Genomic DNA, 16,132 nt, shown 5'->3' on the forward strand with positions numbered 1-16,132 from the left:
GGCCCTGGGCTCTGCCTTGAACCAGGCTTCTCCTGAAGCTTTTTGGCTTTCCAAATCAGCGTTGCTGGTTTTTTCTTTCCCTAACATGACGCAGCACTTCAAGCTGCGCTTTACTAAACCGCCACCCTACTTCTGTCCTACCACCTGCTTTCTGAGAGTGTTTTTCCCCGCGAGATATTCCTTAAATCTCTGCTAAACCACAGTCCCTCCCCCGATACGAGGGAAAGGAAACCTCAAGCCTCCTCATCCACTTCTTGTGTCCCCCGCGGGTGGACGCGTCCCCCGTGAGTGTAACCCACCCCACCCGACGTCCCCCCGCCCACACGCAGTGGTACAGCCCACCGTGCGTCACTACGCGGCGCCCGCCCCTGTACGTTCTGCGTCACTCCGTTGCCCCAGACCGACGGCGCTACCCGGAAGCGTTTCCCTACAGCGGCCGGAAACGCTGCACGTTTGTTTCTGGTCGGACCCGCCGGGTGCTGCACGCGTTTCCCGCCGCCCGCCCCCCGCCCCCCCCCTCCGCCAACGAACAGCTCATGGCCTTCAATTTCGGGGCGACGGCGGGGGCCGGTGCCGCCAACCCCACCGGTGAGCGCGGGGGGCCCCGGGCCGCGGGTTGGGGGTGGGAAGAGAGGGTAGCCGAGCCCCAACGATCCTGGGCGCGTGTGCCCACCCCCCGCACGTGACACGCAGCCCCTCAGCGGCGGCGGGGAGCGCGTGCCCCCCCGCCAATGAGAACCGCAGCCCCTCAACGGCGGCGGGGAGCGCGTGCCCCCCCGCCAATGAGAACCGCAGCCCCTCAGCGGCGGCGGGGAGCGCGTGCCCCCCCCGCCAATGAGAACCGCAGCCCCTCCACGGCGGCGGGGAGCGCGTGCCCCCCCGCCAATGAGAACCGCAGCCCCTCAGCGGCGGCGGGGAGCGCGTGCCCCCCCCCGCCAATGAGAACCGCAGCCCCTCAGCGGCGGCGGGGAGCGCGTGCCCCCCCCGCCAATGAGAACCGCAGCCCCTCAACGGCGGCGGGGAGCGCGTGCCCCCCCGCCAATGAGAACCGCAGCCCCTCAACGGCGGCGGGGAGCGCGCGCCCTCCCCTCAGTACCATCGGCATCCCGTCAGTGGCGGCGGATACGCCCGGTCGCCGCCGGTCCCCGCCCGTCCCCCGCCCGTCCCCCGCCCGTCCCCGATGCCCAAACGGAGGGCGGTGGGCACGGCCGCGCGGAGCTGCCCTTCCGGCACACACCGGCAGGGCCGGGTGTGGCCGTCTCCTCTCGTGTCTTCTGGGCGGGAGCCGGTGAAGTGCGAGCGAGCTCCCCCGCTGCTTTCTCCCGCCCGCCTTCGGTGAAACACCCCCCGGCCGGGATTTTATTCGGGTTTGGTTTTGTTGTTTGTTGTTTTTTTTTTTAATTCCTCCCGCGTGGAGAGCTCCTGCGCAGGGTGGCGGGTCCGTGTCGGGAGGCGTCCAGGGCTGGAAGAAGAGTCGGTTGTTAACGGCGCTTGTGATGCGGCCGTGCACGATGGTGCCTGGTTAACGCTGCCAGCTCACTCGGATCATTGCTTCTGATTGCAGGATTGTCCCCGTTTGGATAAGATGCTCTTGGAAGTTAATTTTTGAGCAGTGTAAAAGACAGTGTTTAACTTGTAAAGGAAGAAAGACTTTTTCTCCTCTTACTTGTTCTACCATTGTCAGTTGACTGTTAGTCTTGCTGAAAAGTAATCCAGAGCCTTCATCACTCTCACGTAGTAGAGTAATTGTACATTGGCTCTTAGACTAGATGCTCTGAATAAAACCCTTTGGGCAGGGCCCATCTTCACTGCAGTTTGCCTGGACGGTACTGTGTGGGCTTCCACTCTGATGCTGGCTGTCAGGCACAGACTTTCTGGCCCCATCTTAAAGTAAAAGATAATCTTGTCCTGCTCATACACTTTTACAAGGTTTATTGTTCTTGCGGGCCAATATTGGAGGGAATTCTGGGATTGCACCGCAGGACTTCCCGCTGTCCATCTGTCTGTCTAGCTTGAATCTGTTATCAGCTATTCCTGGGGAGGGAATAGGGGAGCTGCTGTGTTAGTCCATTTTTCTTAGCGCTGAAAAACCTGGATGCATTGGGTAAGTCACCAGCATGTGCTGGAGGGGACAGATGTTGCAAATATAACTTGAGTAAGTCCGCCCTGGAGTTTTCGAGGCACGCACGGTGCCTCAGCCGCTGGAGTCGTTCTTTGCGGTTATTGTGCTGTTGCTGCTCACACGTGGGTATGGCATTAGTGTGAAGATGGTTTGTTCTTGCCTTCCTGATAGCTTATGAAATAATTATGCTGGTACCGGTTGCACTAGTCCGGATGCTGCTCTGAGCAGTCTTAGGCGGTTAAAAATTGCTCTTAACAGGAACGTTGAATCCCATGGCTATTTTCATGTATGGCTTTGAAATAAGATGGGGAATTTTATAGCTTATTTTATAGCTGAAAAATAACACGCTGACAGCAGTGATGTAGGTAGAGTGGGTTAAACAGAATGCTTTCAACTGTCCTCCTTATGTTCAATAAATAATGTTTAATGCCAGTTAATATCTTACTCGTGTTTTTCTCTATGCCTGTCTTGTCCGTGGTGATGGAAAAATATTTTAGCTTTTCTTTCCTGAACCTACCTTTTACTTAGAACTAATGTTACCTTGCTCTTTTTCTGCTTCCCGCTTGTCAGGATTTGGTGGGCTTGAAACTACAAACTCCACCGCCAGTGGGTTTAATTTTGGGGGTTTCGGATTAACTGCTAATCCTGCAGTGAATTTTAATATTGGGAATTTCGGTGTTTCCACTACCTCAACTCCACCATTCAATTTTGGTAACAGTCTGGCAAGTGCAGGTAGATAATGCCTAAATACTTGTTCTGTAATAAATGTTAAGAGCAGGGGTCCAAGAATTACATTCCTAACTGAGAATCTGTGTTTTGTACTAATCTGCATATCCAGTAAAGTCTGGAGATAAAAGCTGTCAAAGTGGTTTGAGAGCCATAGGCTTGTAGGGTTTTTTGCCTATTAAATTGTCAAGAAATGGCTGTTGAGGAAAAATAACCATGTACCAAACACTCTCTGAAATGGAAATGAATTGCAGTAACCTGCCAGTCTGGCCCAGCCTAAAGCTGAGCCTTCATTACCTAGTGAAACGGCAACGGCAACTCTCCGTTCGGATCCAGGCAATCCTGAACAGTCGCAGAGCTGGGCCTGAATGCCACTTTTTCTGACATGAGATTCTTGGACTACTGCAATCATGTTTTTCATCTTCCCCCGTGTCTCCTCATTGGCCTTGCGTTGGCTGTCATGAATGTACTACACCTCGATCGTTTCTGTGGAGAAACAAATTTTATACGATCAGCACAAAATGGACAGCCCTCGCTGTGATCTCTGTCTGCGAAGCACGGGTCTGCACCCTGAAATGGCACGCATCCCGGGCTCTCGTTAAGAGGCTCCCTGCGCTTCTGGGAGGGTCTTGTGCACGATGCCTGCGCTGGGTATCAATTAAGAAAACCCCACGTAGGTTCATCAGTTCTGAGTGATCAGCTGATGTAATCTCAAGTTAAATCTTTTCCATTTCATCTAAAAAAGCCTAACTGCATGGATTTTTAACGCTTTTACTCACGTAGAATTATCCCGTGGGGTCTCGTTGCCGCTGCTCGTATAGGAATTCTATTCATCCCACCGTGTCATTGTTCCCTGTGTTAGCGTACTCCTACCTGTCCTGTGCACTCGAGGGATATGATTTTGTTTTTATTTGGTATGGATGCTATTGGACTGTGTTTCTTTAGCTGAATTTGAACAAATCGGAAGAGACCTCGGACACTTAATTTTGTTTAGCAATTTGCACTCTTAGGGCCTCTCTCAAGAACGGATGACTGAATTTGCTGTGAGTACAAAACTACCTAAAAATTGTGTCATCTGATGGTCCTCATGCTAGGATTTCTCACTTGCTGGTAGGACTCCAACCTGAACGTTACAGGGAACAACTTGTTATATCTACTCACATTAAGATGTTTGCTGAATGAAAATAAAACGTGATTGCACATCAGCTGTGGTGTAAGCTTTTTATTTTCTATGTATGCAAGAGGACAGTAAGGGTAGTAGGTCTAAAGAGACTTTTTTATTATTATTATTTTGCTATTGATGTGCGAGTTAGCAGTGGGAGCATCTTTTTGTCAAATCCTTTGTAGCAGCCTGTCTTTCTTCACTAGAATACATGTAAAACCAGCTTGAAAGGGAGAGACTTTGTTCTCCAGGGCTAGTCAGATGTCCCCAGGCTGCACCTTGGGCCAGTGGTGCATCTGTACCGCCATAGCAAAGGCATGGTGTGGTGGCACCCAGCACCTGTGCGGTCTCACAGCGGGGCCGTGCCTGCCTGGGTACAGCCGCCCTGTGCTGGGGCACCTCTTCTCAGTGGGAAAAGGGGAAGATGGGTTTCTTGGGGCTTTCCCTGGCACAGCAGGGCTCAGGCCCTCGCTTAAGTCTCCTCCTGCTAGCCAGGGACTGGTTTTCCAGAAAATCTGTGGAAGGCTGACTGCTTTTGCCTCTGTCTTCCTCTGATTGTGGTTGAACCTCAAAATGAGATGTAGCGGGGATGATGATAGGGAAAGTAGGCCTAAAAAACAGCCTGGTAGGATTTTTACCTGTGTGTGGTAAGAAATGGTTGCTGTGACAGCATTCCGGTGTGAGCACAGCAGTTGTGTGCAGCCTAGCCTCAGGCTTTCAGTGGTTTGTTTCTGGTTTTGCTCCGAAGAGGTTAGGAATGTTTACAAAGCTCACAAAACATCAGATTGTTTATTAAACACTTAGCAACGACATTGACTAGATGTATTCCTGAGAATGAATCTGAGAAATACTATTACTAGTTGTATCTGTTACTCAGGAAAGCATGTCCTGCTTGTAAAGGAACGGGATGTTAGTTAACTGTTGCTTTTTTATTTGCTTTCTTGACATACCATAGATGCATTGGCTTTCTGGTTCATGTTTTCTCCCCCATTTCCTCAGAGAATGAACTCAATGCCCATGATCAATGTGAACTACATGCTTGTAACATAATACATCCATCTGTCGCCATCACTTCTCATAACCCTCCTTGAAGCGTGCAGTTTATTGTTACGTTCTGCGTAGCTGCCACGCACAGCGTGCCGTGTGCCTTACTCGCAAACTTTGTTTGTTAGGTGCGTTTGGAGGATTTGGGACAACTACCACCACCACAGGACCAGCATTTAGTTTTTCTGCTCCCACCAATACAGGCACCAGCGGTAAGAGCGCACGGGTCTTTAAGTATTCCCTTCATAACAAACAGTAGGGCGTCAGCCCTTCACAACCATGTTTTGCATTTCATAGGTACTACTCTCCTCCTTTTTCTCAATAATTCTTTGCTTATTTCCCCAGGACTCTTTGGTGCTACCCAGAACAAAGGCTTTGGATTTGGTACTAGTTTTGGCACGGGAACTGGAACTGGCTTGGGTAGCGGGTTGGGAACTGGGCTGGGCTTTGGAGGCTTCGGTACCCAGCAGCAACAGACCAGTAAGTATGGCCTTCTCTTGATTTACCCCTTCCTGAGCAACAAAAGCATGAGGCTAGGACAGGCGTGCAAGTAAGGGGTCAGAAGTATATTATAACAGGAGGTTGTTACATGTTATCTCTTGACTGATTGAGACTTCTCAGAAATTTGGCTTTTGTAGTGCCTGCATTAGCAGTTCTTGCCTTTTTTTTTTTTTCTTAAACTAGAGCTCAAGCAAGTTTCTGAGCTTCGCCCTTGAGTTTCCAATAACAATATTCACCCCTTTGTTTTGGCAGTAGAAAGAGTAGTCACAGAATTGATGTTTGCAGTCATGGCATTACTAGAAAGGGAGAAAAAGCATTGAGATTAGTTTAAATGTGAGTTGGATAATGACCAGCTGCAGGCTCTGAGTCCACTGAATTTATAATAACAAATCTACCCTTCAGATTTAGATACCGAAGGCACCACATGATGTCATGGGTGAATATAGACATCTCATTTAAAGAAAAAAAGAATAAATCTTCTAACTCAGCATTCAGGAACTTCTGTTGCTGATGAAGACTGGGTGTAAAAAGGCACTTTAAAAATACATTATCTGATAGTGATTTATTTATTCTGTGCATTTATTTTGCTTCTCAAAATGTGAGAAGACGTGATACCGGTGATGCGCAGATGGCACGTGTCAGCAAGCGAGTCTGTCTTGGTTGGCAAAGGAGTTGATTTGGTTTTTTCTTCATCCGCCACAGCACTAGGAAGTGGTTTGTTCAGCCAGCCTGCTCAGACACCTGCCCAGTCGAACCAGCTCATCAATACAGCCAGTGCCCTCTCGGCTCCGACGCTCTTAGGAGATGAGAGAGATGCTATTCTGGCAAAATGGAACCAGCTTCAGGCCTTCTGGGGAACAGGCAAAGGGTACTTCAACAATAACATTGCTCCAGTGGAGTTCACGCAGGAGAACCCCTTTTGCAGATTTAAGGTATGGAATTGTTCAGCTGCCCACAAACAGTTCTGAAGCAGTTCCTCTGCTCGCTGAGGGCCTGAGGGTCCGTGAGCATTAACTCAGATTTTGTTACTGTCAGGAATATTCTGAAACAGGATTTTTTCCAGGTAATGCACACAATTCTGATGTGTGCTAATTAAAAGGTTTGAAGATGTATGGATGCTGGAAATCTGGGTGTTGGTGAGCTGCTAGGTAGCGAGTGCCTGTGTGGATCATGAAGCCCTTTCTATGATAGCATTCCAATTAGTGCCTGTGTGGTTGGGGCAGATATCTGGAAATGCATTTTAATGTGTATTTGTTCAGGTTATAATATTAGAGAAGCTATTTAAAATAACCTTCACATCTGAAAGAAACTGTAACATTTGGAGTAAGAACTTCAGGCTTTTTCTTCATTGATCTGTCTACGTTAGAAAAACCCTCTACGGTCTTGGCCCGTAAATATCATTTTGAATACAGCAGCCTTCAGCTTTCCTCTGCCTTTATCCTTGTCAGTGCTAAAGCTGACTTCATTCCTTGTATTACATCATCAGCAGTACCAGATCTGGCTTCTCATGTTGACAAAGAATATGTAGCTCTTCATCCTCCACAATTCTTGTGCCTGCTGACTTTCTTGCTCAGCTTCAGTCTTGAAAGTGGATTTGGGTCAGGCATGGTGATACCCTCCTTTCCCAAGCTGATTCTCTGAAGCACAAACTTTCTAGCCTGAATGTAGGTTAATGCCTAATTCATAGGCATTAATAGGTTAATTTGATTATGAATATTGTGACACTTACGTAAAATCTCTGCAGCAACTGAGTGGCTGCATAACAAATGTTTGGCTTCTGTTGCGTTACCTGTTTAGGTGGTAGCTTGAATATTTTGTTGATAATGCACCTGAAAACTTACTTTCTTGTAAGCTGTTGCCTGAAACAGCTTTAGAGTTTTCTGGGCTGTGAGAAAAATTTCAAAGTAACTTGTGCGATGCAAAATTCATTTACCAAAAGGAGAAGTTTACCTTTCAAGTTAGGCAATGCCACATACTAGGTTTACTTTTGCCCCCGTGACCTGAGTATTACTAATGCTGTTATGAATTCATGTACCTTAAGTGAAGTAGGAGAAGCACAAGTACGCTAGTGATGGCAGACGCCTAAGACAAATAGCAGGGGAGTTGGCAGCACAGGTATTGGAGCAAAGCATCATAAGCTTGTTTGGTGTATTGCCTCTGTAAGCATCAGACATCTGATAAGAATGAAGCATTACCTGAAGGGTTTCACAGGTGTTCAGAGAATCCACTAGTACCTGATTCCAGCGCTAGAACAAATGAGAGGAATGCGGCTCTTACACAGATGCTTTTCTTGATGATGTGATACAGGCCATTGTTTGAAGGACCGCAATGAAGTTAAAAAAATCTGCTACAGTTTGAAAATACTTAATTGCATGAAGAAGTTGTGAAATAAATATTTATTTATTTTAAGCAGAAATTCCAGAGGAGTCATGTATGCGTGGTCTTAGCACTACATTGCACATAAGGAGATTTAGTCTTCTGCATACTGGCAAGTCTTTCCCCACAGTCTGGGCCTCTTCACAACTATGGAAGTGAAAGTAAATTCTTCCTTAGCTGTCACCGTTGTGCTCCATGACAGGACAGCCCAGCCGACGAAGGCTGATTCCATGAGGCTCGCCATCGCAGGGAATTACCCTCCGCTGACAAAGAGCGGGCTCTCAGGCTCATTTCTCTCCTCAGTTGAGCTTGCACAGCAAGTCACCCACCCGCATGCAGCGTCAGGGTCTTAAAAGCACCCGCTGTCCAGCATGTCACCAGTGATATGTTGGTGTGACGGTTCATGGGCAAGATGAGATTAAAACTGCCGCTCTGCGTTTGCGTGTAATGAGTTAACAGTTTAGGCCTCCTGTATAAATCATGGGGAGTTTACACCAGAGCCAACGGGTGTTTTTGAAACGGAGAAAGCACGCTGTTACTTAGCACAGATGGCAACATTGTGATGTTGAATTAAACATCTAACCTTCCTGCAGCTTCGTCACAGCAAGGATAAAGAGAACAATAAACTTTATCAGCAATTGTACAAAAACCCGTGACACTTCCTAACGCAGGGAAAATTGGCTGTTACAAGTTGTTGTGTGAGAAGCTTACTTGATGCATGTCTTACCTAATAGAAATATTCGGTGTCCATGTTTTGACTTGTACTGCCAGGCAAACTGTCTGGATCTACAGGAGGAAGATGCTAAGAAATCCATAAGGATTTACAGTTGGCTTATCTTACAATTAGATTATGCCAGTAACTGTTTTTCATTCAGGCATTGGAGAATGTAATGTTGTAAAACTCTTCTGGAACTCTGGTAATTTTTCTGTATTGAAGTCTGGTCCTCTGTTTCCTTTTGCAACTTAGAAAAAATAAAAATTTGTAAAATGTTCCTGATTGATATGAGCTCTGAAGTAGCATAAATAGCCTGCTGAGTTGGCACTTCCCAAGCCATAGCTTTTTAAATTTTTTTTTCTTAGATGGGAGTGGATACTTACAAACTTTTAGTAAAAAATCTGAACTGTTTCAAAAGCTACTCTACGCATGGCCTTGTGAGAGAACATTTTTAAGAGGGGTTGATTTTTTGGTTTTGCATTTCTGAATACACTGTAACTTATATTTTGAACCAGTCGCTCTAAAAATTGAGGGGTTTAGCCCTTCCCCTCCATGCCGCATAGATACGCTTTTTCGGTAAGTCATATATCCCTGGTTTTCATTTCTTCATTTGTAGGCTGTGGGTTACAGTTTAATGCCCAACAACAAAGATGAAGATGGCCTCGTGGTTTTGGTCTTTAACAGAAAAGAAATAGATATTCGAAGCCAGCAGCAGCAGCTTGTAGAATCACTACACAAAATTCTGGGCGGAAACCAGACCCTCACTGTCAACGTAGAAGGTGTTAAAACGATGCCTGATGACCAGTATGTAAACTTTACGCAGCTTTGTGTTTTTAATTGATATTGCATGTTTTAAGGGGTTGGCGCTTAGTCTACTCTGTCTCCTTTTTTCCTTGATTTTAGACCTGTTCACCCTGAGTTGGATTTTGTGTCTTTCATTCCTTTGTGTTGCTCTTTCTTAAGGCGTTAAGTCCAGTATCTTTGCTGTATATGTTACTTGCTTTTCTGGGAGCGCACAGCTGAGAACCTCAGCTCAGTTCAGGAAATCTGCTTCTCCAGACCCTGCTCAGCAGCAGAAACTGGAGATGAGGGTGCTAACCATGAGGGTGGGATAAATACTTAGTATTTTAGGAGCTGTGAGGTGTTCTTTACTTGGCCACATGTAAGGTGGAAGGGCATCGGGGTATGTAGTAATAGGGTCTGTGCAGCGTTCCATATCACAAACATTTATTTCAGTGGGAAAGTTATTCCAAGGCTAGTTGAGCTGGCTTGCTCTGTGTGTTTTATGTTGGAGTGCTGTCTGCTTTGACTTGTTTGGGGGCCTCAAGCTAGTCTGCCTCAAGTATTCACCACATGGACATTTCTGCGTCTTACTTTCCCACAGTTTGTTCATCCTGTTTTAAAGACTGAAGGCTTTAGGTTATTCTTAATGCAGTACTAGTATCACCATATAATACGGTTGTTAAAACTGGAGTGAGAGGGCTGAGAATGTAATTTCACAGGGTATTTACAGCTTTTCCCTTTCTGCCTTGCTGTGTTTAACCCAGCATTTACTGGTGCTTTATATCGTAGCTGAAGGAAGTTGAGAGTCAGCTGGGAGAAGTGGTAACTTGGATTTCGGGTTCTTCTTTATTGTGTCAGTTTCTATACGGTGCTGACATTTTTCTGACAGTACACGTTTTGTCTCGCTCAGGACAGAAGTGATCATTTACGTTGTTGAGCGTTCACCCAACGGCACTTCGAGGAGAGTTCCCGCAACGACCCTCTATGCCCACTTTGAACAAGCCAACATAAAATCATCCCTGCAGCAGCTGGGGGTCAGCCTCTCCATGGCCAGAACAGAGCTTTCCCCGGCACAAGTCAAACAGCTTCTGCAGAACCCTCCTGCCGGTACGTGGTCTGGGGCTGCGCCAGGGCACCGCTGGGCCTCTGCTGTTGGGGCTTGTTTGGGTCTCGAGGAAAAATGCAGTTGTTGGGCCACTGGAAAACACTTCTTAAAACTATAAGTTTCCAAGGCACTCTGATATATTGATGTAGTGGTTTTAATTACAGCCAGTTTTCCCACTGAAGTGCACTGTAATCCACCAAGACAGTTACAATTTATCAGTAACATGCTATGCAACACCCTACTATATGATTCAGCCATCGTAAATCGCTTCAACGTGTCCAATTAAAAAAAAGAAGTTAAATATCAGAATAATCATGTTCTATATTTACTTGCTAGTTTTTGGGAGAGGTCACTTAGCCTGTGTATGTGGCCACAGATAGTATGTAGACACCTCTGTTTTGGAGTAGTTAAGTGCTGTTAATGCCAGTTCATAGGGTAAGTGGGGCTTATTCTCAAAGTCTAGAGGATCCTGTGTAGTACTTGCAGTGAACTCCCTGCAGTGGCTCAAGGAAAGCAGCCTGCCGTTTATAACAGACAATATGTAGCGAGTCCAATAAGACCGTAGTGTTTAAATACACAGCAAAGGTTACGCTATCTGGTTTGCAAAAAGAACTTGGCCTACTCATGCAGAAAAATTAGAGACAAGCAGCGGTGTTTTCCAGGTGCTGCAGCGTTGGGGAGAAGTAGTTGCTTTGTGCAGAAGCAAGCTGGTTTTCTTTAATATCAGAGATGTATTGTCAGGCCTGCATACCAGTGGTTGGGCACATCTTGTTAGCCCATGGCTGAGAAGGAAGCTGAATTCGTAGGCTGGCTCACCAAGCAGTAAGATGTGCAAGAAGAGGTGTTGGTGCTGAGCGCTAGAGAAGCAGTCACACCTTGAGAGATGAGCTTTGGTATAAAGATAAGTTTTATGAGGAATGACATGGAGTGTTGTGCTGTGAGGAACGTTACAGTAGCTGACCATTCTGGTCTTCTCTTTAAGCTGGCCTGAAATTGTTAAATTACCAGCAATTTTTTTTTTCTTTTTTGCATGTCCCTGGTTGGAAAGTCCATTGCTTTCACATCATCAGCATTGTCTTAGTTTTTTCCTAGCATACCCAGCTATGTGCATTATACACTCATCTGATTTGCAGTGAGGTTTGGAGAATGCCATAACTTGCATCACGATGTTGATGTACATGTACTCTTAGGCTGCTTTTATTTTATGTGTTTCTCCAGTGAAGCAGTTATGGCAAAACAAGCAAATGTTCTGCCAATGGATAAAATCTGTAGACAAATTCAGTTAGGAACCATTATAGTGCCTACTGGGATTATTTTGCCACCTGGTTTGGTACTTTGATCACTTAATTACTGATTTTTTTAAAGTTGTTTTTTTTTTTTAATAAATACAATAAGCAACTTGAAGAGGAAAGATGACCCCAGTGTAGCATACAGTGGTACCAACAGAGGTTTTTCCCCTGTAGTCTGAATTGTCTGATTTGATTTCCTGTGAGTTGTTCCTTTCAAACCAGTGGAAGTGCTTGGCAGCCTTTTGGACTGAACTTACTGCCACAGTCCAGGACCAAGGCTTTTAAGAACTACCCGTGTTGAATTAACCTTAATTTGTTGAACAGTCATTCAGGTTAGCATAGTTTATAAGGTTTGTATATTTCCTAGTATTTTTCATGCTTAACAGCTGTAAGACGAGATATCTGTTCAGGTCTATCCACAGTAAAACCTTGTTTGTTTCATTTTTTTAAGGTGTTGATCCTATCATATGGGAACAAGCCAAAGTTGATAATCCTGATCCTGACAAGTAAGTCTAAGGGTCTGTATGAGTATTACAAAAAGACTTGGAAAGGGGAGAAATATATAATGTTGTGTAGTACCCTTCAGGTAACTTGAGAAACTTGTTAGAGAATAACTTTGTCAAGTGCTGATCTCATTTGAAGCAGTGAGGATTACTAGAAATCCTTGTCTAATCCCTTTACCCATTTAGGCACTTAAGGGTTGTCAGGATCAAGAGCCTTACTTGCATTCCTTTGAGTTGTGGTGTCCTCCATTATGCTCTAGTTATTGGGACCTTTTTTTTTTTTGTCTATGTATTATCTTAATTTATAATAGGCCAAGATCACCTGTAGCTTTAGACTATATTCATAATTATTAATCCATACCTGTCTAATATACGTGTCTAGTATAAAAACGTGTTGTAAGAAATACTTGTATTCTTGCAGGCTTATTCCTGTGCCAATGGTGGGTTTCAAGGAACTGTTGAGAAGATTGAAGGTCCAAGATCAGATGACCAAACAGCATCAAACTCGTTTAGATGTAAGGTTTCTCAACTTTACCATGACCACTTGCTGTTGACAAAGGATGTGCTATTAAATGAACCTCCTGCCATGCCTCCGGGTGTTGAAAACTGGAACTGGAACCATGAGCATGGGGCTATGACTCTTTATCACCACTTCTTAATACATTCCTTAATCATATCTTTTGGCCAAAAATATGAGCGGTATATTTTGTCTTTTGGATTGTTCGGGCTCAAGCTTGCTGTGTTGTTATAGACTAATTCAAACCAGCCAAATTAAGTTGTAGTAGCATGGACTCTAATCTGGGCATCCAGTTTTCTGATGCCTTCTGAGAATCCCAGTTGCATATGAAAATAAATAGAAACCAGAATAGTAGAGGTCCAGCAAAAAGCTTTCTGAAAGCATGTTTGGTGAGGACACTAAGTTACTAGACAGAGGATTGGTTTGAAACTCTCTGTTTCAAATCAGGACTAATGTATTCCGTTATCAGAAACTGTTATGACTTCCAACTGACTCCATCTCCTCTGCAGATAATATCAGAAGATATCAGTGAGCTGCAGAAAAACCAAACGACAACTATGGCAAAAATTGCACAGTACAAAAGGAAGCTGATGGCGCTTTCGCACAGAACGTTACAGGTAACATGGACAGTCTAAACGCCTTGTTCTGACACACAGTCCAGTCCAGAAGGCAAACTGAGAAGGGCAGGATGCCCTGTGCAGTCCTGCACATCGTCAATGTTGGGAATGAAATTCTGACTTGATCTAAATGGTGTTGCTTTAAGTAACAGGCAGAGCTGTCAGGGAAAGCATCAGGGGCGCACTCTGTCTTAGTGCTTTGGGAACTTTCTCCCTCACTTAGAAGCCACGGGACTGCGCTGACTGAGGTCTGGGAGCCGCAGACTAAAGGACAGAACAAATCTGATGACAGACATGCTGGGGGAAGGGCAGAGAGCCACATGGATGGGCTAGTGAGGAAAGAGGTGGGCAAAGTCTTCTCTAATGAACCTCAAAGGCTTCTTTTGTAGGTGTTAATAAAGCAGGAGATCCAAAGGAAAAGCGGTTATGCGATTCAAGCGGATGAAGAGCAGCTTCGTGTTCAGTTGGATACAATTCAGTGTGAACTTAACGCGCCTACGCAGTTCAAGGTGGGTAGTTAACAGAACTTTGCCAACAACTCTGCGTTTTCCTCGCAAAAGAATGCAAGTTTTGCAAACCATGCATACATGTATTTCTTTTGAAAAGCTTTCAGAAGTCCAACGGTGGTCCTAGTTTGTAGCATCAAGCTCTTTGCTGCATGACTGATTGGGGTTTAAGTATTTTTGAGTTGGGAGAAGTAGTGGAGTTGCTTGCCCTTTGCATGTCTTGCAAAAAAAAAATGTAAAAGTGGAAAAAGCAGCAATGCTTCCTTCTGTGGTGACTGGAGGAGCGGTACATGCTGGAGCTCTGACAGATGTAAATGAGTTGCATTTAATTTAAGCCTGTTTCTCTTCCCAGGGCAGGCTGAATGAGCTCATGTCCCAAATCAGGATGCAAAACCACTTTGGTGCAGTGCGGGCTGAAGAGCGCTATTACATAGACGCAGACCTCTTAAGGGAAATCAAGCAAGTAAGTATTGCTGGGTAAGATGCTGGGTTACTCTTGGAAGTTGGGTAATTTAAGCCAGCTACGCGCTAACTTGGGAGCTGTATCTAGAATGTCATGTTTTGGTCATCGCTTGATGATTAAGTCCTTTTTATTGTTCTTGGTGATGGTGCCTCAAGGTGTTGAGCAGAGCTACTTGAGGCAGTTAGGCTGTTGGTGTAGAAACTGCTGGTTTACCTTCTTGCAGAGAAACTGTGCCAAGGCACTTGGCACCTTTGAGAAATATTACTTACAATCTAGGAAGTGGAACTCTGCTCATGGTGGTTTTTAAACTATCTGCAGCATCTGAAGCAGCAGCAAGAAGGTCTGAGTCACCTGATCAGCATTATAAAGGATGACTTGGAGGACATCAAACTTATAGAACATGGGCTGAACGAGAGCATTCCCATCAGAGGAGGAGTCTTCAGTTGACGTGGTGGATGCTGCTGCGCTTACATGGAACATGTTACTCGAGTTCATAGTTCACCTTCCAAGGCTAAAACCGTTGAGGTAAAATAAAACACGAATCTTCTATGAGCAATGGTATTTGGGCTGTTATCTTTAGAATTAGCAAAGCCTCTTCTAAGCTTTTGAACTTGACCTTTGGAAGGTTTATATTTTATAAAGCTGTATATGCTTTAATAAAAGAAGGAAAACTGAATCTGTTCAGATACTGTTTTACTACAAAACTATATGTACTATTGTACATTTTCTTTTTTTTTTTTTTTACAACAACATTGTCCTAAAAATGCAGTGCCGAGGGAATTGTTCCACTTGTGACTTAGTTGTGGAAAGCTTAGCCCGCTTCCATGTTTTTGTCAAAACAATCAAGTAACATCATTATGTAAACAGCTAATTGAAATCATTACAGATATGTATGTTGCTGTAACTCTGTCAGTCTCTGCAATAGCAGTACATTACTGGGGCAAGCTGCAGAAAGTTGATGTTTCCAGTTTCTGTCCATCCTTAAGACTGCAACGATCTGAAGGTTATGTTTTTACCGCTTTATGTATGTGAATTACACAAAACTTTGCTGCCCCGCAAATCACGACAGAATGTCTAAATGTTGTCTTCTGTCTTTTTTTATTGCTGGAGAGTAATAAATTCAGTCTTGACTTTGTAATAACTTGTGCATGGTGTTGGCTCTTTCTCAGCTACATCAGGAAAGCCGTGAAACCGCTAACAATGCCAGGTTAATGCACTTCACTCTCCTCCAGGCCCCCCAGCGAACAGGCTGTCAAACCCGATGCCACAGAGCTGCGTGCCAGCTTCGGTCCCCTGAATTAAAATACAAGGTTATGTCCCTCAGATCATACCTGGTACCAAGTGCTGCAGAGCCGGTGGCTGCTGCAGGCATGGGACAGAGAGCTTTGTTTTCCCCCCACGTTGCCTTTTTTCCCTCATTACAGAAATCACCTAAAGAAACTGAAACAAAATTAGTGTTCTCTGGAGTTTATACAGCAGAAACAACTCAAACACCATAGAGGTGGAATCATTTTGTTCATTAGCCACAAAAAAAAAAAGTCCATTTAGAACATTTGAAAGAGGAAAACAAAGACAGCCTCCACAGGCCAAAGCCTGTATTGTGGGAGTTTTGGAAGCAGATTTCCAGTTAATCGGGTATCTCAAATGTGCAATACAGGTTCTAGCAGGAGCTCCTACTGGAAAGCTAACGAGGCCAGAATTCT

The 16,132-nt window shown here is 45.1% G+C and overlaps 1 protein-coding gene across 2 annotated transcripts; it reads left to right on the top strand.

Moving 5' to 3' along the window:
- The first annotated feature begins 409 nt into the window (after window positions 1–409).
- Window positions 410–15,574, top strand: NUP54 (nucleoporin 54). 2 transcript variants are annotated; one of them, XM_064450693.1, is made up of 12 exons: window positions 413–588; window positions 5,183–5,266; window positions 5,400–5,534; window positions 6,258–6,487; window positions 9,263–9,450; window positions 10,340–10,536; window positions 12,275–12,329; window positions 12,748–12,841; window positions 13,353–13,460; window positions 13,850–13,969; window positions 14,319–14,429; window positions 14,748–15,574. In XM_064450693.1, the coding sequence occupies exons 1-12, from the start codon at window positions 537–539 to the stop codon at window positions 14,874–14,876; spliced, it is 1,503 nt and encodes a 500-aa protein (XP_064306763.1). In that variant the 5' UTR covers window positions 413–536; the 3' UTR covers window positions 14,877–15,574. The 2 variants fall into 2 exon arrangements, 1 of the variants encoding a protein (XP_064306763.1); XR_010372840.1 differs by lacking the exon at window positions 14,748–15,574 and having other exon boundaries at window positions 410–588; window positions 13,837–13,969.
- The last annotated feature ends 558 nt before the right edge of the window (window positions 15,575–16,132 follow it).

The sequence above is a fragment of the Phalacrocorax carbo genome, chromosome 4, assembly GCF_963921805.1.
Source record: "Phalacrocorax carbo chromosome 4, bPhaCar2.1, whole genome shotgun sequence".
In the NCBI taxonomy this organism is placed as follows: Eukaryota; Metazoa; Chordata; class Aves; order Suliformes; family Phalacrocoracidae; genus Phalacrocorax; species Phalacrocorax carbo.

Bases quoted from the DNA above. Each gene is read 5' to 3' on its own strand.
- NUP54 (XM_064450693.1), top strand. From the start codon at position 537: ATGGCCTTCAATTTCGGGGCGACGGCGGGGGCCGGTGCCGCCAACCCC. The intron at 13,970-14,318 runs GTGGGTAGTTAA...TTCTCTTCCCAG, and splicing joins ACGCGCCTACGCAGTTCAAG to GGCAGGCTGAATGAGCTCAT. The intron at 14,430-14,747 runs GTAAGTATTGCT...AACTATCTGCAG, and splicing joins TCTTAAGGGAAATCAAGCAA to CATCTGAAGCAGCAGCAAGA.